At 39.5% G+C, this 23,713-nt stretch overlaps 1 protein-coding gene across 2 annotated transcripts in view; it reads left to right on the top strand.

Moving 5' to 3' along the window:
• KCNN4 (potassium calcium-activated channel subfamily N member 4) overlaps window positions 1-23,713 on the top strand; it is a 785,842-nt gene that overhangs the window by 756,907 nt on the left and 5,222 nt on the right. For both annotated transcript variants that reach the window (XM_044080550.1, XM_044080551.1), the window contains exon 9: window positions 924-1,100. In XM_044080550.1, coding sequence (XP_043936485.1) covers window positions 924-1,064 — 141 coding nt within the window. In that variant the 3' untranslated portion in view covers window positions 1,065-1,100. The remainder of the gene's footprint in view (window positions 1-923; window positions 1,101-23,713) is intronic.

Here is a 23,713-nt window from a genome sequence, read left to right on the forward strand (position 1 = left end):
CCACAAATCCTTTTGGTGAATTTTCTCTGAATTCCTTCCAGTGGCCTGATGTCATTTTCCTGATATGGCATCAAGAACTACACACAGTGCTTAAAGTGGTATCTGGCCAAGACACTTCAGAGTGGAAGCATTGTCTCTATGTTTATGGAATCTTTTTCTCTGAGAACAGGTCACAACATTCTAACATTCTGTTTGCTGGTGACAGTGTTCTCTCAATCTGCTGCTATAGGATCATTCCTAGTGTAATCAACATCCCCATGTCCTCTTCCTGTTGTTTTGCCCTCAAACTCCACTCCCACTACCTGATACTCTACATCAGGGAATATTGTGACCTAACTGGAGCACTTTGCAATTGTTTGATCTGAATCTCAACTGCCATTTTTCTGCTCACTTGTTCAGCTTTTCCACATCCTTCCCTAGACATTTCTCCCATCCTCCATCCTCCACTGCTTCACCCATCTTTCTGTAATCAGCAAGGAGCTTAATCCTGTTCTGTATTTCCTCAGATATGTTTTAGATAACATATTGATGAGTACTGGAGCCAGGAGAGACCCCTGTGATACTCTTTGTTCTTATTCCTGACATTGTTCACCTCATCACAACCCACTGAGTCTTACCATTCAAGTGTACAGCTATCCAATTCCTCAGTGTTTCTCCTCTGTCTTTTTTTTCATCTATTGTACTTATTCTATATGAAACCTGTTCACATATTTGTGGTCTCTGAATGTCACAGAAATTTTAGTCTCACACAGCCATGTATACTCAACAACCTTCTCTACTCTAGTACTGAAGGAACAGCTGAAGATTGTAGTTGTGTCAGTGTTGTTCAACACAAGATTTGAGCATTGTAGACATTAGGTATTATAGCTCCAACAAAAATCGCTCCAATGAGTCTTTATCATAGATTTTTTTCTGTTTTTTAGATGCAGATGATAATGTGCGACCTCAGCTCCCATCTAAATAGCTCCTACAAAGACCTGGAGATGAAAATTGAGTCTCTGGATAAGAAGCTAGACAATCTGACTAAGCTGATAACAACAACAGTGGAACAGCGACAACTATAGCTGGACAGTAGCTCCTGGTCCTTGGGGCATGGTCAGGTATATATTTCAGAGAAGGGTGACTGATCTTGCCCTTCTCTTATTTTAATCTCCTTATTTTTCCTCATGTTCCTCTTTTCATTCTTATTATTCATTGCCAAATGGCAAGCTGCATGCTGCAGACGACAACTGTCTGTCTACTGTAAGTCATATCTCATTAGCTTACCGAGTATATACATACCAATTACTGGGTGCAAAATGAATGACCATGGAAAAGACTTAACAACAGAAGGCATGTTAAGGTCATATCAAGAAGGGTTTCAAGCAGAATGATGAATTGTTTTGTTTGCTGACTTTGGCTTTATAAAAAATACTACTAACTGAATATAAAATTAAAGGAGGTCTGCATTTAGAGGATATTTTGGGCTCTGCCTATAAAACAGTATCATTCACAGTTTCTAGCAGCAATGTAGGGCAGCACTGAAAATTCAAAAAATACTTTGTTTATTCTGTCTTGCAATAGTCCATACAAGTTCTGTAGTTGGTGTTGCTAAGTGTGCCCCATCTGCCTGAGTTGGTGACGACTCAGGTGGATGTAAAAGATCCCACAGAACTTATCAAAAAGAGTAGAGGAAGTTCCCTGATGAACTGGCCCAATTTCCCCTAGTCAGTATGAATACCACCTAGGGTGTCCCCTGAAAAGAGGCCATTGATCTAGTGGGACTAACCCAGTCAACAAAGTGTAAATAAATAAGTACACCAAACACACTGAACAGTGAGGGAAACATTAAATCAGAAAAAGAGACACATTCTTACACAATTTATTTTCAGCAATGGCCAAGGCACATGGCAGACAAATAAATAGTATAAACTAATGCAATGCATATCAATTTAATACAGTAATCATATTCCCCACATAATAAACAATATAGAAAGACATACTGTAATTGAAAGATTGAATACATTGCATGTACTTGTTATTAAATCTGACTTCAGCATGAAGCTGAATCATCTATGGTGAAAGATGAGTAAAGCCATCCCTTAATGAGTAGGTGGTACTGTTGTAAAACTAGGTTATTAGTACTACTGAAACTGAATACATTAATTTCTGGCAGGCAATCTAAGCACAAGTCCCTACTATGTTTACTGTGGAGTCAGAGGGCTACCTTCTTATGAAGAGTGAGGACCACTATGGCTGTTAGTATAATCTGTTTAGCTGTGGTGTGTTGCTATCAGTAGCATGTATTTATTATGAACAAACAAACAACCACACTGAATAAGGTAGCTGTGTTGGAAGCCAGAGTGGAATTAATCCATATTATAGCTTCATGCAATAATTTGAGTATAAAACACACAGAGATGAGTTGAAGGGCAAAAATTAAATGGAAAAAAGTACAGTATTTTCACATTTGGTAAAAAATCCTCTCCCTCAATGTATAGTATAGCCAACGCCTTACTTCAAAATGATAATTTAATCAGGGATCTGAGAACTTAGGTCAATAATTCCCTTTCCTTCTACCACCATGTAGCAAGATTAGACAGAAAATCATTCTTTTTAATACAAATAATCTCTAAAGTCATATCATCCATGTCAAAAGAAGCTACTATCCCTCTGTATGCAGCCCTAATTAAACCAATTAAACAATTTATTTAGTACAATGCTCCTTTCAAGGTATACCTTTTTAAACAACTGGAAAGATCCCAGAGGCCTCTAACCAAGCAGATTGTTGGCCTAAAGTCCCTAGCAATTTTCTAAGTTTATAAGATCAGTATTTGAAATTTGTCCCTATTTTGGGGCTATATTCCCCCATTATTGGCTTTGTCCAGGTTTTTTGTGCTAAGACATTGAGAGCTATGATGAAGTGAGAACTGAATTCTGTATTTCCCCATTATTGACTTTGTCCAGGTTTTCTGTGCTAATAGGTTGAGAGCTATGGTAAGAAGTGAGAACTGAATTCACTAAATGATAGCCATTTAAGTTTCAGTCTTCCTTTCAGGAAACTGTTTATCTGGCATAGTGGTATGTTGCTCTGACTGTAGTGCACGGGGTCATGGGTTCAAGACTTGGCAGTGAAATGCATGGTGGTAACAACAATTTATTCTAGCAACTTTCCAAAATTATACAAGCAATGTTTAAAATAAGTCCCTGGTTTCTGGCCTTTTGTCCCCCCCCCTCAAAAAAAACAAACTGAAATTGAAAATAAGTGCGAGAAGCTGTGCAAGATGCCTATGGCTTACACTACTGTCATGTCATTCTATTGATATATATATATATATATATATATATATATATATATATATATATATATATATATATACATACATATATATATATATATATATATATATATATATATATATATATGTGTGTGTGTGTATATATATATATATATATATATATATATATATATAGATATATGTATATATATATATATATATATATATATATATATATAGTGTGAGTGTGTGTGTATGTGGAAGTTGACTTTTATGATGGGAATGTTCTGAATAGGGCAGTTTTGTCATTATTGGTTGATGCATTTTGTCTCATTGCCTACTGGAAAAATGTTCAAATAAATTTAGAATGTGTGTGTGAGTGTGTGTGTGTGGGTGTGTGTGTGTGTGTGTGTGTGTGTGTGTGTGTGTGTGTGTGTGTGTGTGTGTGTGTGTGTGTGTGTATGAAAGTAGACTTTTATGATGGAAATGTTCTGAATTGGGCAGTTTTGTCATTATTGGTTCATGCATTTTGTTTCATTGCCTACTGGAAAAATGTTCAAACAATAAATTTAAAATGTGCTCTAAGTCTAACAAGTGTGTTGTTTTAAACAAGGAATATAATTTAATAAAGTCAAGAAAGTGTATGAGAAGAACTCATGTATGTTTCTTGTTTTGTGTGGAAGGGGCCTATGATTTGAAAACAACCCAAAGGTAATCTTTATCCACCACTGGCCAGATGCATTTTCTTTGGATGTGGTGTGGGTTTCAATGCTGTTTCAATGAATGTGAGTTTCAAGGGCAGAGAAGTTTTAATGCCAAGTCTATTTTCATTGTGAGACAGTATTGCTTTGTTCAGCAGATGTCTATTAGTGTTTGTGCATTGTGCTATAAAATGTAAAAATAAAATCCAAATAATCATTGTAGAAGTAAAGCAGTATGCACACATTAGTGTTTATGGTAAATGGGGCGAAATAGCCAGGTAATGGGACATTGGAATGGTTGCAGGGGTCTCTGGTGCCATATTTTGGTTGTCTGTTCTTCAGTTTGTGTTTGAAAGTTGGTATCCCACAATTCCATTGGAGTGGGCAGGGTTACGTAATCATATATGCAAATTTTATGTTAATCAGCATACAGATTTTTACCTATTTTTCATGGGCCTTCTCCAGATTTTTGATGTTTCCAGGTTGAAAGGTATGCTTGCTGGTAGACAGATTTGGTGAAAATTTCACTCCCTTATCCCCTCCAAACTTATCACAAACTTTATCCCAACTTCCCCTACATATCCAAACCGCAGGTCATTAAAGCCTTGTCTAAAGCAAAAAACACAGCCTCTATAGGACCAAATGGCATCCCAGGCTGTCTTCTAAACAAACTAAAAACAGGAACTAGCATCACCATTAAGTACCCTATTCAATCACAGCCTAACCACAGTCTGTGTTCCTGTGGAATGGAGAATAGCAACAATTATTCCCCTCCACAAAGTTGGCTTAGCAACAGACCCAGGGAATTATAGACCCATAAGTCTGACCAGCCTCATCTGTAAGGTCCTGGAACATATATCATCATGGACCTCATAAATAAAGGCATAGGTGACCTCCAATCCCTGGATCTGTCCCAACTCAGCTTCAAGGGCAGATCCTACCTACTAAACCTGGAGGATTTCATTGAAAATATGACCAGGGCCACTAATGAGGGCAAATCTGTGCACACAGCATACCTTGTCCAGGGACACTGATAAGGGCAAATCTGTGCACACAGCATACCTCAACTTTACCAAGGCTTTCAATACAATCCCACACTCGGGCATTACCGATAAACTTAGCAAATTGAAAGGAAGCCCCTTTGTTGTAAGATGGGTTGCCAACTGGCTCACAAACCAGTCACATACTATCAAAGTGGGTGACTCCACATCAGCCAGCAGACCTGTCACCAGCAGGTTACCATAAGGGTCAGTGCTGGGCCTCCTACTGTTTGGTATATACTTCTCAGAAGTTAAGGCCAAAACTAAAGGGCTGTGGCTGACCAGATTTGCAGATGACTGCAAACTGGGTGCAATTATCAAATCCCCAAATGATGTCAGTACACTTCAGGAGGTTTTTACGCAGACCAATGATTGGTGTCTTAGTTACAGTCTCAAACTAAATGCAAAGAAATGCATCATCATTTTCTTTGGTAAAAACAATGTCCTTTCTCACTATCAAATTAAGAGCAATGCCCTATGTTCCTAAGAAGTGATAAGGGATCTGGGATCACAAGTAGACTGCGACTTTAACTTTGACCACCATGTGTCTACTGTAGTAAGGAAGGCTTTCTGTGTTGCACACTTGCTTAGCAAAGGCATCACCTCTAGGCATCCCCTCTAGAGCAAAGGAGGTTATAACCCCCTCTGTACTCATCATTAATCAGGTCCATAATTGAGCATAACATCCCTTTTGGCAGGTACCATACAAATTACCTGCAGCAACTGGAGAGACCTCAGAGGTTTCTAACAAAGAAAATCAAGGGACTATAGCATGTGCCTTACACAGACTGACTAAAGACCATGTCACTATACTCAGTATCATATAGATTTCTTAGGGAAGACTTATGTCTGGCTTACAGAGAAATTTCCAACCCAAACCTAATGAATTTGCTGGACATCTGTTAATCAAATGGGACTAGCGCTACATTTTCCAGGGACCTAAATATGACCTGTGACTTAAATAGGAGATGGTGGAGGGACAGATTTGACTCCCAGTGACTGTTGCATCTTTGGAATGGCTGCCAATTCATGTGAAGCAGAGCACCTCTATGACACTCTTCAAAAGGTACATGGATGAGTCAGTGGGATGCTATAAATTCTTACCAGGGATAGCACCCACAACCCTCCTGGATATAGGCAGTCATTACTAAATACAGTCCTGGGTATTGACTAGAGTATCTGTGGTATTATATTGGGGTGAAATGGCTAAGCTTGAAATGACCTCCAGGTCAATAGCCTAGTAATCTCCTGTGATCCTATAAAACCATTTTAAACCACTTAAAAAACATACTAAAATATATTAAATATTACTTATATAAAATATTTCACAAAATTAAAACAACACACAATTTACATATTGAAACATATATATCTTTTTTCAACACAAATTTAATACTTATTGTCATATTCAGTCCTGAATTTAAATCAGCATTAAGTCTAATAATCCACTCATACTCTGCCATTTCTGTATCTAAAACTCACAAAAAGATATGGAAGACATACAGAGTGCACACAAAAGGTGCTACAGCCAAGAACTCAACCAGATAGCCAGATACTGTCAAGCAATGCTACACTCTGTGTCACCTTGTTATAGATCAGTTGCTTTCATACACATAGAACACAAAAAAGTATTTTTTCTTGCTTACAATGCTAATGGCTGACTGTAACAGAAAGTGAAAGAAACTATGACCAACTTGCTACGTTAAAATCCACTGCAATACCTCCCATACACATATAAAAACAAAAACCATAACAATAACAGTTTCCACTGAGTTCAGCAAATACAACACATTGTCATATCATACCAGACCAGTGACTATTTAACAGTAATCAAACAACAGCACTAGTAAGTTACTTTTATCCACAAATGATTCTGTACCCCTCAGCTACAGTCATTTTATTGACTGTCTGTACCTCAGATGTCATTGTGATAAAAATATGGCCATTGTAGAGTATTCCATCATACTATACACAAATACAAACTAGTCATTTAAAGCCAGATTAAGGAATATTTTAACTTTATCTGGACAGAAAAGTCAATCATTTTCACCCACAGGCAGTCCTGATAGCCAGCAATTATACCCTCACTTTTGACTACATTCACCTTAGAAGTAGTGATGTGGTAAATAAATAAAAATCCACAGAATGTAGTTCAAATTTGTTTCACACAAATGCATAGTTGTCTCAGTAAATTATTCCAACTTGTTTCACACAAATGTGCATTAGTCTTGCAAAGCCAAATTAATTACTGTTCAATCTGAATAAATGAAAAAAGAGTTAGTTATTGTCATCCTCTGATAGTCCCCCACCTCTGTGCAAGAGTTGTATGTAGCCACTTTGCTGAATTTCCCTAACTCAGAGGTGTAACTATAATACACATAGTGGCCACAGTAAGATATTTAAACTTTGTTTCACACAAACAATAACCAAAGTATTTCAACTTGCTTCATACAAACTGCAATAGTCCTATAAATCTAGAGTAATGAGCAAGCAATAATGTGGTCAGTGGTATCCATCCAAAGACAGCCCTGTACCCAGTAGTTATAGCTAATTTGCTGCCCAAATCAGTTGTCAGATTGTAATATAATAAAATAAAAATAATCAAAAGGCAAGTGATACAGAAACACATAGCTGGTAGCAGCCCAGTCCTGCAAAGCCATACACTGCACAAATGTGGCTTCCTGACAGCATTAAAATATACCTAACTCTACTGCCAAAGTGTTGATCTTCTGAGAACTGGCATAATATCCATTTTGCCATTTCAAATTTATGGCCCTTCTGCTCCTTATCATCCCATGATCTAGACAATATATCAGGCAGACCACAGTTGTGATGGAAGAGCAAGCCTGCAAATTGATTGGTCAGGGCAGTATAGCTGGGACTGATTTGAACAACAGCTTTACATGTAATTTATTTATGCTTTAAAGTAAAGAAACGTGTCTCATTACTTTATAAAATAAATTATTATCAGACAAGTAATCCAAGTTGAACGGTACCCTAGATGACCAATTAGTTTGCTTGTGCATAAGGCTGGCCATGGTCCCTGACTGGGACCAGGATTAGTGAATGTGGCACCATTAACCACCAGTTCAGCACATTGCTGTATGCTGTTCTTGAAGTTTATGTCACAGCTGAAGAAGGCTTTGTGGTCATCTTTCACTTGGGATGCTATCTTAACATCAAATTTGACTTTGCTTGACCAAATTATCCCTTTCAGTTGCCTATTTAGTTTGATGAGACAGTTTTTATCTTTATGGGAATTACCCTTCCTAATTTTTGCCATAATTTTTTTCCTTTTGTTTTGTATTCTGTTTAGTTTGGGATGTCAACAGGGGGGTTTGTTTCTGGGCCTAGTTCTGGGCTTACTTCTAGTAGGTACAGCAGGCTCTGTGCAGCCATTGACCTGGTTGTACAGAGTTTTTGAGAGTAAGTCAGCATAGACTGCTGTGTCCCTGGAGTTTGGAGAGGCATTGAATTTTGACAAGCCATCACTTAACAAAAAGGTAATTTGCCTTGAATAGTTGCTAAAATTACTGGTTTTAATTGCATTACAAAGTTGATCTTGATCTCAAAGGATGCAGTTTTGTGGTAAGACCTTACCAGGAAGGACAATACATTGGGGGGTGCAGTATTCTCCCGTTTGTGAGCACAAGGTTCAGTATGTTGGAGCATCTAGTGGGTGTATTCATTATTTGGTCAAGGGTGTTTGTGTTTACAAAGTCCAGGAATCTCTGTGCCTGTAGAATTGATGCCATGTAGGATTCACAGTACATAAATGAGTAATTAAAGTATCCCATGAGTAAGGTGTTTGATTGGATGGTCTCTAGTAGGTCCAAGTATGCACTGTGAGCTTCTTGGGGCATGGAGGGTGACCTATAGCTGGTTAGGATATGGTACAGGATTTTGTCTATGATGATCTGCACATGATGGAACTCCAACACATCATCCTGTCTGACTACCCTAGAAGTCCACTTGTCATTGATGTATATTAGACACCTGCTCCTTTAGCTCTTGTCTGTGAAGTTACTGGTCCAAACGTATAAAAGGCACTGAAACCTTGCACTGCCAGGGTACTCTCTGTCATTTGAAACCATCTCAGTAATTGCACACGTCTATATTATCACGAGTGAGTAGGGTTTGAAGGGAGTGTAGTTTTTTTATTAAGGTTCCTGGCATAGAGCAATAACACCTTGAGGTCCAGTTGACCTGATCTTGCTATGCTGGTAGGTTTGTCACTTTGGGATTGCCTAAAAAAGTCACTATGGAGTTGGATAAAGTTTTTGCCAGTATCCAAAAGTCTAGAGGGGAACAGTATAGACCATCCTTGGCAAAGCAATATGGTCTGTCAGCTATGTCCTCCCAAGCTAACAAATATTGGATCCCCTTAGAATGACACCAAAAAAATAGACAGTTGTTGAAATCAATCATTTTTGCTCATATTGTGGCATCATCCTCAGTGATGGTAGTATGTTGCTCAATGCTAGGCTCATGCCAGCTTGAGACACATAGTATGAAAACTCTGTAATGTCTCTCTTATAGTATAGGGAAGTATATCTCAGGCTATTTACACCTAAATGGACTATGATGGAATTATACTGTATCTGTGGTATAATGACTTCAGTGTTTGCATAACTTGGCAGATCCTAGCTCCAGAAAAGCAACTAACAGTTATCTTCTCTTTGTTCAGCCTGGTTAAAGGGCATCAGTATATCTTACAATGGAGTCCCCTAGGATGAGAGTCATGGGTAGTGTGTTTGCTTGACTTAGGGGCTTAGTGTTTGGGGCTCCACTGAGGGTAACAGTATGTGTGGTGTTATGCTGTGCTTTTTTTTTTTGAGTGTCTTTGTGCATGCTGAGTTATAACTTTGACAATGGGTGGTATAGGCAATCTTTGTTTTGTTTTTTTTTTTAGAAAAATTGCTTTTATGTGCCTCAGTATACATTAGTCTATGTGTGTGTTGTGTGCTATGTGAGGTGGCTGTTGTGTGCATGGTTTTGACAACCTGATGTGTACTTGTATCTGATAGTTTAAACTCAAGTGTCATTGTGTAAGTACAGCTCTAGCATACTGCCTTTGCTTCTTTAAGGATTAAGTAGTTGTTGGTAAACATGAGACAATTGCTACATTGTCTCAAGATCCATATATCCACCAAGCTATCTACAGAGAAGTTTGGAAATTGGATATCCATACTAAGTCCTTTGATTGGCATGCTACAAGGAGGTAGTGTATTGGGGTTAGGATCACATGCTCATAGGAGGTTACTAGGCTATTGGCCCTGAGGCCCTTATAACCCTAGCCAAGAGATTAGTCCATGTTTAGACAAATCAGCACCCAATGCCCCTGTCCAGCAGAGACACAGGTGGAATCTCAGGGGTATATTTTCTGTTTCCCATCCAGTTATCCAGGTTGTTGGTACTCTGCTTGATATGGAGATGGAGTCTGTTCCATAGATGGGGAGTCTCTGGGACACAAATCTTTCTGCCAACAAGTCTTGTTGATGTCACAGACTAGGTGGAGGCCATGCGTGTGGGTTACTTGAGTGGAGCTTGACTTGCGGATATGCAGTAGTCCCATCAAGGTGGGGCCTGTGATCACCTTGTATGCCAGACAGAGGTCACCTCTGAGGAGTCTGTATGAAACTGAGTAAAGGGATAGGGCTTTTAGCCTATCTGTGTAGAGTAGATGTTTGAGGTCCTGGATTCTCCTGGTGAGGAACCTCTGTAGTCTCTCCAGCTGCTGCATGTGCTTTGCGAGGTACATGCCACAGGGGGTGTTGTACTCAATAATGGGCCTTATAAGGGAAGACTATAGGGATGTTATGACCTCCTTGTCCCTGGATGAGATACCCTTACTTATGAGGTGGGCCATGTAGAAGGCTTTCTGTACAATGGAAGCAACATGGTGGTCAAAAGTCAGGTTGCTATCAATCTGGGTGCCCAAATCCCTCACGACTGATTGAGTGTTTAGGATGTTGTTCTTAATATGATAATTTGTGGGGATGTCACTCTCCCCAAAGGAGATGATGATGCAATTTTTGTTTTTCAGCTTGAGGCCATGTTTCTGGCACCAATCATTTGTCTGTGTGAGGCCCTCTTGGAGGATGTCCACATCACTAGAGGAATTGATGACAGCACCCAGCTTGCAGTCATCTGCAAACTTGGTCAGCCATAGCCCACTGGTTTTGGCTTGCACCTCAGAAAAATATAACCCAAATAACAGAGGGCCCAAGACTGAATCCTGGGCTGATTATTTGAATAGGGGTCTTATCAATGGTTAACTGTACCTGGAGTGTCTCCTGTGCATCATACTGTTTGACCAGCCTGGAAGTATGTATGTCTTTAATGTATATTGAAACTCCACCTCCTTTGACTTTACTGCCCACAGTTTGGTCTCTGAATGTATGATAGGATGAGTAACCAGGTAAGGCTGGGGTGCTCTCCATAGCTTTGAACCAGGTTTCTGTGACTGCACAGATGCCAGCATTTTCCAGGGTTAGGAATGCTTGCAATGAGTGCAGTTTCATGTTTAGACTCCTAGCGTTTAGCAGCATAACCTTTAACTTGTGTTTTGTTGAAATTTTTATGTTGGTAGTTTTAACCTCATCACTTTTCCTAAAAAAGGCACTATAGGGGAGGCAATAGCCTTTGCCAGAAGCCAGAAGCCCAGGTGAGACAAATGCAGGCCATCTCTGGCAAAGCATCGTGGTCTGTTGATCATATCTTCCCAAGCTGTCAGGTACTGGAAGGCTATTAAGGGTGCTTTGCTGGTGCAGACTTATAAGGATTCTTTACTGGGGCAGATTATGCTAAAGAGTACTAAATTCAACTAACTTTAATGTTTATACAATACTGAATTCTACTAAATCTGTAGGCATTGCTACTCAATGCCCAACCAGCTGCTGTAAGCTTATTAGCATGCAAGGTATTTGCTTTATATTGTTGCTTTATAGGGTACAGTCTTATGGACCATACTACAGGGAAAATTTGCTTTCTAGGTGTTTGCCACTGTACAGGGCACTGTTCACCTATGCAAACACACAAACTTTATAGCTGCACAGAATAAAAACAGAAACCCAGCAAATGCGCCATTTGTCCAATAAAATAACTACACTATGCACCCTTTTGTGTATTTCTCAAGTTGGGTAGACCAGGCTAACACCTCCTTCCACAAGATGAATAAACCAATTCCTTCTAGTGTAAAAACCCAGTAGAACAGACCCACAAGTGCAATGCTATCAGAAACCAATTAAACAGCTAGCTGGAAATCTCTTGCTAAAGGGAATATCAAGACAGTCTGACAGCAGTAAAAGTGAGAGGAAGACCAACTTTTTTTTTTTTACAAAACTATAGTGAAATGCACACATAAAAGCAAGAAACAGTAGTGATCACTCAAAATAACTTAAAGGATGAATTAGCAATCAAAGGTACTTAAACTTCCCTGGAAAGCACTGGATACAAGTAAAAGATTTCTAGAATGCATACTAGGACCTCAAGCTTTGCTGATCTCTAAGAAAATGAGCAGGAGTTGATATGTAGTAAAGGAGGTTAACTCAAGAGCAATACTGATTTGCTGGGCGGGCACTCAGTATCATGTATCAATGGAAAACAATAGGTGAGAAGAGACATAAACAGCTTATGCAACAAACAATGGCAGTGAAAGAGAAGAGGAATTGACTTTGGAAATCAGATTGCCATAAGGGGTAGAGCTCAGAGGCATACGCATATAAAACCACCACAGCAAAAGGCTGGGAAGGATGGGAAACATTTTCAAGGAACAAGCAGGCTAGCTAGAGATGCATCCAATCAAATAAAGCCAATATTGGAGCTCTTTCAGAAACTGTAGATTAATTTGTTAGTGGGATATGGGGTGGACACTGAATGCAACTTTAAGCAGGTAAATGATAAGCAGAATATAAAAGCACTGAAGCCCAAACTGGAGAGGAGACAATTCTGTCACTACTCATAGGTTCATATGCTCCTAGAAGGTTACTAGGCTAATGGCCCTAGAGCCCTTACAAGCTTAGCCATATTTATCAAGAGTTGCCCCATTTGGTGGCTAGGTGAGCAAAGTTCATGGATGTAAGGGTCTATGGTAGTTGATACCAACTTTCTCTGTCCAGAACAGACATGGGCACCACCCCAAGAGTGAATTTGAGGACACCCATCCATTGATCCAGGTTGCATTTGAAGAGAGTCATGGGGGTGCTCTGTTTCACATAAACTGGAAGCTTGTTCCAAAGAAGTGTCAGTCTCTGTGAGATGTATCTATCTCACCAGCATAACCTGGTCATGTCAGAGGCTAAGTTAAGATCCCTGGAGTGAGTGAACCTTGTGCAGTTTGATTTATGAAAGTATAGTATTCTCATCAGGGCCGGGTCAGAGACTGCCCTGTAAGCCAGTCACAGATCACCCCATAGCAACCTGTAGAAGACAGAATACAGTGACAGGGCTTTTAGGCTTTCTGAGGAAGAATTGTTTTGTGTACCCTATAATTTATTGGTGAGAAATCTCTGTGGCCTCTCCAATTGGTGCAGTTGTCTGGTCAGGTACATGCGAAAGGGAACATTGTACTCAATTATTGGTCTGATGAAGACCGAGTATAATGGAATTATAACTGTCTTAGATCTAGATGTGATGCCCTTACTTATAAGATATGCCACATAAAAAAATGTCCTTAGTACTGTGGAAACATGGTGGTCAAAATTCAGGTTGCTATCAACCTGAGTATCCAGATCACGTACAAGCAAGTCTACACTTGAGGGGGGGGTGCTGTCTATATTGCAATTAGAAGGGATGTCAGCTTTCTCAAATGGAATAATGTATTTTTTGCATTTGCTTTAATCTGTGGCTTTAGCACCAATCATCTGTGTTAACTCTGTCTACGGTATATTAACATCATTGGGGGGACTCATTGCTTGTTGCTCCCAATTTCCAATCTTTGGCAAACGTGGTCAGCCAAAGGCCGTCTGAGTTTGCCTGGACTTCTGAGAAATAAATTCCAAGCAGTAAGGGGCCCAGCACAGAACCCTGTGGTACGCCACAGGTGACTGGTCTTTTGCTAGAGGTGAAGACACCCACTTTGACAGTATGTGTTCTGTCAGTGAGCCAACTGGCTATCCATCTGGTAATGTAGGGGTTAATTCCCAGCTGGGAGAGTTTCTCTATAATACCTGAGTGGGGGATTTCATCATATGCCTTGGCTAGGTCAAGATAGGTGGTATACACTGTGTTTCCCTTGTCCAGGGCCTTGGTGACTTTCTCAAAGAAGTCAATGATGTTTAACAGGCATAATCTGCCTTTAACAAATGTGAACTGGCTTGGGTCCAGAGTTTGGAGATTAACTATATCTTTGTTAATAAAGTCTATAATGTTTTTTCCATGGCCTTGCAGATGAGGCAAGTCAAGCTTATGGGCCTATAATTCCCAGGGTTGGTTGATGGTCCTCCTTTGTGCAGAGGGATTACTGTTGCTGTCTTCCATTCCATCGGAAGATAGCCAGTTCGCAGGCAGTGGATAAACAGGGATCTAAGTGGGTCTGTTAGGTTATATTTTAAGTTGTTTAAAAGGCAACCTGGGCTGTTGTCTGGTCCCACTGATACCATGTTTTTGGCCTAGACAGTGCTGAGATGACCTGCTCTCATGAAATAATAGGCTTAGGAATGGTGGCAGGTATACTTTGGAGAATGATTGGAGGGGACCGAGGGGTGAAGTTTGCTCGAAATCTGTCAGCTAGCTGGTTGGTTATTACCTTCAGGTGAGTACGGGTGGTGCCATCCACAATCAGTCAGTGCATAGCTGGGTATTTCCTTTTAGATTTCGGACATAGCGACAGAATGCCTTGTGATGATTGAACATCTACTACAGTTTATCCAAGGATTTACCAACACTATTATGATATACAAACCAAGAAAGAGGCAAATGCTTTATATCAACACTTGAGGGAATGTAAAAAGGCACACTACTCATTTTTTGTTTTAGAAGTAAAAAAGAAAATAAGAGGGGGGCTCTGGGAGAAAAAAATCAAATACAGGGAGTTATGGTGGCAAATAACATTGCAGGCCACTGTTCCACCTGGTTGGAATGATAATACTTCCATTGCCCCACTGTTAAAAACGAGAGCTGCCAAATTGTAATATAGGGAAGAACAAAAACATTTTATTAACTGGCAACTTCCTCACTTAGGAAATAATAATATTATGAGGCATTTGGATAAATGAGAATACTGTTATCAGGTAAGCATTAAAGTGCTCTGAAAATTTCATTGCTAAGGTTAGAAAATGGATGTAATGGCATGCATATGTCACAAAAGGGTGCACTTCGCTAGCATTTCACCAACTTGTTAAAATATATATACATATTAATATACTTTTTAACCATGTATTTTAGGTGTCATGCAAAAACATTTTTACAACTATTTAAACATTGTTTTAACTAGGGAAATATGTGTTTTTGCAGATGTACATTTAGGATGCATTTTGTCAGTAATTTTTTTTTATAAAAGTGTTTACATGGCTTTTTAATAGCATTTTAAAGTGTTTTGTTTTAAATGATTATGTTACAAATTTTACTGTTTTAATTGAATAATGAGAGGGGTATAAAAGTTGGGTTAAGGTTTTTTTGTCCACATCTGATGAAGTCTGTACACTAGGGATGAAAATATGTCATTTGTGAGATGTTTATGTGTTGGTGTTTTTATTATTAAAATATACTGGCATCGAAGCTGTGAACTGCTGTTTTTCCATCTTTCCAGGACACTTGTTTGGATTTTGTTACTACTACAGTTTATGTCACAAGACCATGCAGTAATTTACCAGTAACACTGTTTATGGAAAAAATGCAGTAATAAATGACTAACGCTTATACCTGGCAGTACAACACAGTCCTGCTACAACTGTGAATTACCAGCAAAATGTTGACATATTGTATGCTTTTAAAAAAGAGATGGTGGAGTCATATAGGTTCATAGGTAGGTACTAGGCTATCGGCCCAAGGGCCTACGTAAGCCTAGCCAGTAAGGTTCCATAGCTTACACCACCCAAGAAAGTTATTTTCCTGTGCTACTGTCCAGCAGAGACACAGAAGTGATCCCCGGGGTGTATTCCCTATTTACCATCCACTCATCAAGATTTTTCTTGAAGAGTGCTAATGAAGAACTTTGCTTGAGATAGATGGGTAGCTTGTTCCAGAGTGTAGGAAGTCTCTGGGACAAGAATCTATCCCTCCAGCGTGTCCTGTTTATTGTGATGACAAGATTTAGGTCCCTAGAGCATGTAGCTCAGAGGGATTGGGATTTCTTTAGGTGTAGCATGTACAACAGCTCTGGGTTTGACATAGCTTTATATGTTGGGGCAGAGATCACCTCAGAGTAGACGATATGCTATGGAGTAAAGCTGGAGTTTTTTGAGGTGGTCAGTGTAGGGCATTTGTTTGAGGCCAGTAATCCTCTTTGTGAGGTACTTCTGTGGCCTTTCCAGCTACTGCAGATGTCTTGTGAGGTACATTCCAAAAGGGGTGTTGTACTCTATAATGGGTCTAATGAATGATGAGTAGAGGGGAACAATGACCTCTTTTTTTCTGGATGAAAACCCTTTTATGCAGAGAACTATTTTTGTCTAAAACATGTAAGAAAGCAAAAAAGTACAAAGAAGTATCAATACACAAGTCACTGTAAGTGCAACTTAATTATTTAAGCAGAATTAAAATTATTCTCTCCTTTCTGATGAAAAGCTAGTTACTCACAATTCCACACCTCTCCAAATCTTGTATAAAAGACCCTCGGTGGGGGTAGCTTTGTGCTAGAAATAGCAGGCTAACTAGAGAGGCATCCAATCAAATAGTCAGTATTTTGGGGTTCTTTCAGAAACATTAGTGTAATGTGTTAATGGGGGGAAGGGAAAGACACAGCATGCAACTTTAAGCAGGTAAATGATAAGAGAACATAAAAGCACTGAAGCTTAAGCTAAAAAAAAGACAATTTTCTCTCTATTGATCTTCTACTACAGTTTAAGGTGCTAGACTATGCGGAAATTCACCATTAGCATTGGTGTTGTAGTAATAAATGACTAAGATTCAAATCTGGCAGTAGTACACAGTCCCGCCACAACTGTAAATTAAACTATGTATGTCTCAGTAGGGTTTAAAATACAAATGGACAGTTTTTCAAGTAATTCTACTTGTGGAATTAGAAGTACAGGATAATGGAGAAACACAGTCTTTCCACAACTGCAAATTAAAAATACAATACTATGTTCCCCATAAAAAACTAAAGATGCATACAGATAACATTTTTGGCTAAAACATGGAAAAAAAACAGAAAAGTACAATGAAGTATCACCACACAGTTCACTATAATTGCAACTTAAATGTTTAAGCAGAACTGAAATAATTCTTTCCTTTTTGAAGAAAAGTTGGTTACTCACAGTTCCACACATCTACTGTTTGAATGGTATTTTAGCTGAGCTTTATATGGCTTTTGCTGCCTTTCTCTGAGCTGCCCTGTCTTGTCCTTACCATTATAATGATGAGTTGTCCAGAACTGCACAACATATTATAGATGAGGTTTTGCCAACTACTGTTACTCAGGGCTAAGAACTTCTGCAGGAATTCATTAAATTTCCTAGCATGAACCATACAGCTTGTGATGGAAAGGCCCTTCTCCCACCAGATGCTCATTTGAAATTCAGAAACATCTTAGCCGCATTGAGGTAAGACCTCATTATCAGCTAATTTGCATATATACTGGTTCAGAGTTACTACTGCAATGTGCAGATCTTGGCTGGTCAGCATGTTGCAGTAGTACCTGCTGCTCATAGAGGCACTGGCATTCCCCCCAGTCACTGTCTCACACATACAAGTGCACAAACATGAACAAGGACACACACACCACAGTCCCTGTACCTGTCCCTACCCTAACTACCCTTCCATGGCTCCCCCACCCCTGAAATACTTTAGAGCCATTACCACACCTATGTATCAGGCTGTGATGAACTGGTGTACCCCAACTCCCAATCCCCAACCTCTGTTGGTGCCATAATAGCACTCTACAAAGTAGGTCCTGGTGTCTAGTGGTTCCCCCAACCCCTGATTCCCATATTACTGTTGACACTGGTATGACACTTTAGAGAATGATCCCTAGTGCATTCTCTTAGCACCTGATTCTCATAGTAATGGTGCCATTACGGCACTTTAAAGATTACTCCCACGTGTCTTGTGCATCGTCACCTCCAATCCCCAAATAACATTGGTGCCATTATGGCATTTTAAAAATTACACTCTGTTTAGTGCTTCCTCCCAACCCCACCCCCGATCCCCATATTTATGTCCATGGCGTGTACACATCTGTGTGCTCATCATGGTACTTATTAAATTCAACCCTCTATGTTAGCCACCAGTTGAGTTTTTTTATGCTTTCCATAAGTCTGCTACAGGTAAATTAAACACAATCTGCCACAGCATGATTTACTAACCCTGTCTGTAGAACTGAAATTTGCTAAAATATTTAGGGGCAAAGATATAGTTCGAAGATCCCATCCTACCTTCTCTCACCTGAAAATAACCTTGAGGTATATACTTCCAAAGGGGTGAGGGATGCAGTGATTAACTTATTTGGAGTAACAGATTTAGAGCATCGTGCTCAGTCAGTCATTTGTCCTACACTGCTCTACCAGCCTGCCATATCAGTCTTTCACACATAGCTTACCTATCTTCATGTCATCTGCTATAAATATCATTAGGTTGATTTCTTCATTTTTGTTAGAGTGAATAGGACTCCGGACTATCGGTGGCAGTGTTAGCAAGGTAACACCTACAATTTGTGGCAAAAGACATCCAAAATAACCTCCTAACAGTGGTCTGATACTGATCAAGTATGTTGCAACAGCCAATTTATATTTTTTGGTGTGGAATATTCTGGTCTATTTAGTTCATTAGCTGTTTTAGGATTCATCTGGCTTGTCATGTTATCTGTTCACAGTGGTTATCCAGATAGTTTGCATTTCTCTTGAGCAATCACATCCTGCTGATGAAATGTCTGGCAGCACAAAAAAAACATAATCCAAATATGAATTTCTGACTCATCATGGCAGAGTCCTGGTGACAAAAAAAAGGGTAAATCAGATCTCAGGTCACACACTTTCACTGCAATACCTGTGATAACACTGGTACTTTCCAAAATTGTCAGCACTGACTAAATGCAAATCAGACAGGATTTAACTAACTCACTATGCAACTCATTTTCAACTAATCCCATCAGAAATTCAAAAGAGCAAAAATGGAATATGATTTACTAGTAAAAGTATTAATGAGATTTATATGTATGTACAGAAACCCTGCAAGGCTTGACCTCTGCAAACAGAAGTACACACACGTGCATGCATGCAGATATAAACACACAAAGGCATACATTTCAACACTCGATAGTACTGTAAACCTGCTGTTATTGACTCCCCTTCAATGATGTACCCCCTTCCTGAGTTATTGGTTCCTGGGTGCATTATTTAGCATTTAACTGAATTTAAATTGCTACATCTCAGCTACGTCTTTTGGTCTTTTCAACTCTCTTGAGACACTTCTCTTGGCTTCCTTGTAGATGACTTTGTTTGCTGTATCCTGTTCACACTATGCATTAATTGGTACAGAACATTGTTTTCAGTGATGGATTTGTAGATATACATCACTGTTCTTCTAATTATGAACAACCATCAGCATCCAATATCTTGACTTCCTCAAACACCTGTAGTTATCTACTCCATTTCTGGATCCACTGGCACAGAATGCCGAGTACAGTAATTGATTACTGCTGCCTTACTACAGTTTAGTTCCCTGCAGTCTTGGCCCTCTGTGCTCTGATGTAATTTGCATTTATTGATGGATTTTTGATACTCAACATCTAGCTCCCTGATGGATTTCTTGGTATGCTGTCAATTACTAAATACTGGAATTGTTTGGCACTCTGTACACTGCAGCTTATTTCAGGCAGAATTCCTAGATCTTCCATGCATTCCATTCTGGGTGATCTTGACGCTCTATATCATGGAATAATTGCCTCTTCCTTTGTATTGCATATCTGGCTCATTCAAGATTCATTCATCCTCCAGAGCCTGTTGTCATAGATGTTCCTAGTCCCCTGGCAACTTCATATAATAATTTCTTTGTATTCTATATCCCTTCCTGTCATGAGAATTATGGTCATCTAAAGCCACTCTACTAAATATCTGTTATTCATCCACGCTTTATTTAAAAATGGATGTTGTTCATACTAAATACCTAACTCTAGATATGGATGGCTTCCATATTTATATCCTTATTAAATATAGAATCTCCCTATACCTTGTGACATGTCCATTTCTGGATTTATTTATTTTATCATTTGTTCACTGGGTAAATGATCTAGTTCAAAACCTGTTTGAGCTATGACACAGCCATAAGCCAAGGACAAAAACATAACACATTTAGAGGAGTACAACAGTTCTTTACAAGGTTTTACAGTTTCTGGAGATTTGTACGTTTAGATGTTTGGTAATACAGTGTAAAAATAGGTGCACTTATATAGTGTTATTTGCATATTTATTCTCAAAAGAACATTGTAAACAAATTCATAATATCTTGGCATCTTTATAGCCCAACTAGCATCTGCATGTCACACTGCCCAGCAATTCTGATGATACTATATATAAGAAAAAATGCATATGCATTCCAGATGTGCTTTTCTAAAGTCAAAAGAACAAACAATATTTGAGTATTTTTTTTTATTTCTTTTGCTCTGCGACACACACTTTGTCATTATTTTTATTCACTGTAGCAGTGTACAGCTTGAAGTTTCTTAGCTGATACCCTTTTATTTTGTATATTTTGATAAGGTTTTATGGAAAACTTCAGTAAACTGCATTGATTAAACAAAACAAGATGCAAATAGTTACTTAATGTTCCTTCAATGTCCATTAAAAAGCAATTAAAGAAAAATGCTTTTACTCTGCTTTATGATTGTCACAATTATGCTTTCTTCAGTAATTGTATTTTATCAAACTGTATAATCCTTGCTTGTTTTATTTTGCCTTTGACTTGAATCATCCCATTAGAATACTTTTTCAGTAAATATAGCCCATTTAACATAAGGTGTTCTCTTAGCACTTGTGTTCTGTGAAGACCAATTAATGTGTTACAGAATATGTCTGTTCAACTCGTTTGTTTTCTAACAGAATGTCCAGAACTCTTACTATGCTAATAAGAAACATATTTTGTTTATCACAAAGTAAGATTAATTCTAAGAACTACTCAGTAAAATGTACAGAAGCTGAGGGATGGCAATGAAACTTCACAGCAATGACAAAGGTTGAGCATTGTACTTATACACAATGCCATCTGGTGGGCATGTTGTAGTATTGCTCCACAATAATTTCTTTGAAACTCAAGCACATTGCTGTAGTTCATTGGTTCATAGGTAGGTACTAGACTATTGGTCCTAGGGCCTATACAAGCCTAGCCATAAAGGTACCCTGGCTTTTGCCACCCAAGAATATTATTTTCCTGTGCCCGTGTCAAGCAGAACCACAGAAGTGATCCCCAGGGTGAAGTTCCTATTACCCATCCAATCATCAAGATTTTTCTTGAAGAGTGCTAATGAGGAGCTCTGTTTGACATAGTCTGTTCCAGAGTATGGGAAGTCTCTGGGACTGGACTCTATCCCTACAGCATGTTCTGTTTCCTGTGGTGACAAGGTTTAGGTCCCTAGACCGTGTAGCTCGGAGGGATTGGGATTTCTTTAACTGGAGCATGTCCAACAGCTCTGGGTTTGACATAGCTTTGTATGTTAGGCAGAGATCACCTCTGAACAAGCGATATGCTACGGAGTAAAGCTGGAGTTTTTTGAATTGATCTGTGTAGGGCATCTGTTTGAGGCCAGTAATCCTCTTTGTGAGGTATTTCTGCAGCCTTTCCAGTTGTTGTAAATGTCTTGTGAGGTACATACCAAAAGGGTCGTTGTACTCTATAATGGATCTAATGAGTGATGAGTAGAGAGGAACAATGACCTCTTTTTTTCTGGATGAGAAACCTTTTGTGATTAGGTGTGCCATGTAGAAGGATTTCCTAACCACCGTGGCGATGTGATTATCAAAGGAGAGACTACTGTCCACCTGTGTCCCAAGGTCTCTTATCACACTTTTGGTGTTAAGTAGACTACCAGCTATGTGGTAGTTCATGGGTACAGAGTTTTTACCAACGGGGATGACAATGCACTTTTTGGCACTGAGCTTGAGACCATGGCTTTGACACCAGGCATCTGTCTCAGTGAGGCTCTTTTGTAGAATGTCCACATCATTAGGAGTTTCGATTATGGCTCCTAGTTTGCAGTCATCTGCAAATTTAGTTAGCCAAAGACCTTCTGTGTTAGCCTGTACTTCAGAGAAGTAGATACCAAACAGGAGAGGACCCAGGACTGAACCCTGTGATACCCCACTTGTCACTGGTCTGCAGTCTGATTTGGAGTCTGCTACTTTCACAGTGCGGGTTCTGTCAGTAAGCCAGTTGGCAACCCATTTTGTGACATAGGGATTTATACCTAGTTTAGTGAGTTTATCTATAATTCCAGAGTGGGGGATGGTGTTGAACACCTTGGCAAGATCTAGATAGGCTGTGTGAACCATCTTACCCACATCTATGGCTTTGGTGACTGCTTCAAAGAAGTCTATCAGGTTTAGGAGACATAATCTGCCTTTTACAAACCCAAACTGTGTGGGGTCTAGAGTTTGGAGATCGCCAATGTCCTTGTTTATGAGTTCCATGATGATACGTTCCATGGCCTTGCAGACCAGGCTCATCAGGCTAATGGGGCAGTAGTTCCCGGGGTCTGTTGTGCCCCCCCCCCCTTTGTGGAGTGGGATAACCATCACGGTGCACCATTCAATGGGCACAAAGTCAGAGGTGAGGCTATGACTGAACATGGTACTTAGGTGGGGTGCCAGTTCATTCTGTAGTTCATGTAGAAGGCAGCGTGGGATGTTGTCAGGTCCCATGGATGCTGTGTTCTTGGATTTGGAGAGTGAGGTTTTTACCTGTGCAGCCGTGATTACAGGAACTTTGCATTCTTCCAGTATAAAGATAGGCCCTTTAGGGAGTGAGAGGGGGGTAAATTAGCACTGAACCTATCTGCCAGGATGTTGGCAATATCAGTTGGTTCTGTATATTTAGTGTCATTGTGCTGTAACTCAGGGCAGATCTGAGTGTTTCCATTGAGATTCTTCACATAGCTATAGAATACTTTGTGGTTGTCTTTAGAATCAGAGGTGATTTTGTTTTCATAACTAGCTTTGGAGGATTTTATGAGGGATCTCAGCTTCTTACTGAGGCTGACCAGGGAGTTCCTCCAATCGTGGGATTTTACTCTTTTTTGCAACAGTTTCTTCTGTTGTAGAGTTTGTTTATGGCAGAAGACCACCAGATTGGCTTCCTTTTTTTTTGGAGGATAGCATCTTGGTTCTGTTAGGGATAGCATGATCCATGCACTCGTGTAAGTGCTTATAAAGTGCATTTGTGTAGGATTCAGCAGTCGTACCTCTATTGTCCATCTGCATGGGTGTCATGAAGTTTTCCAGTTCTGTCTTAAGAAGCGTGAAGTTGGCTTTGGAGAAATTATTTACAGTTGTTTTCCTAATGGGGGTGGGAGCGGGATGTGGATGTCTAGGGTGATTAGCTTGTGGTCGGATCTGACCAACAAGGA

The sequence above is a fragment of the Protopterus annectens genome, chromosome 8.part0 (assembly GCF_019279795.1).
Source record: "Protopterus annectens isolate FY-2018-M chromosome 8.part0, PAN1.0, whole genome shotgun sequence".
Classification (NCBI taxonomy): domain Eukaryota; kingdom Metazoa; phylum Chordata; order Ceratodontiformes; family Protopteridae; genus Protopterus; species Protopterus annectens.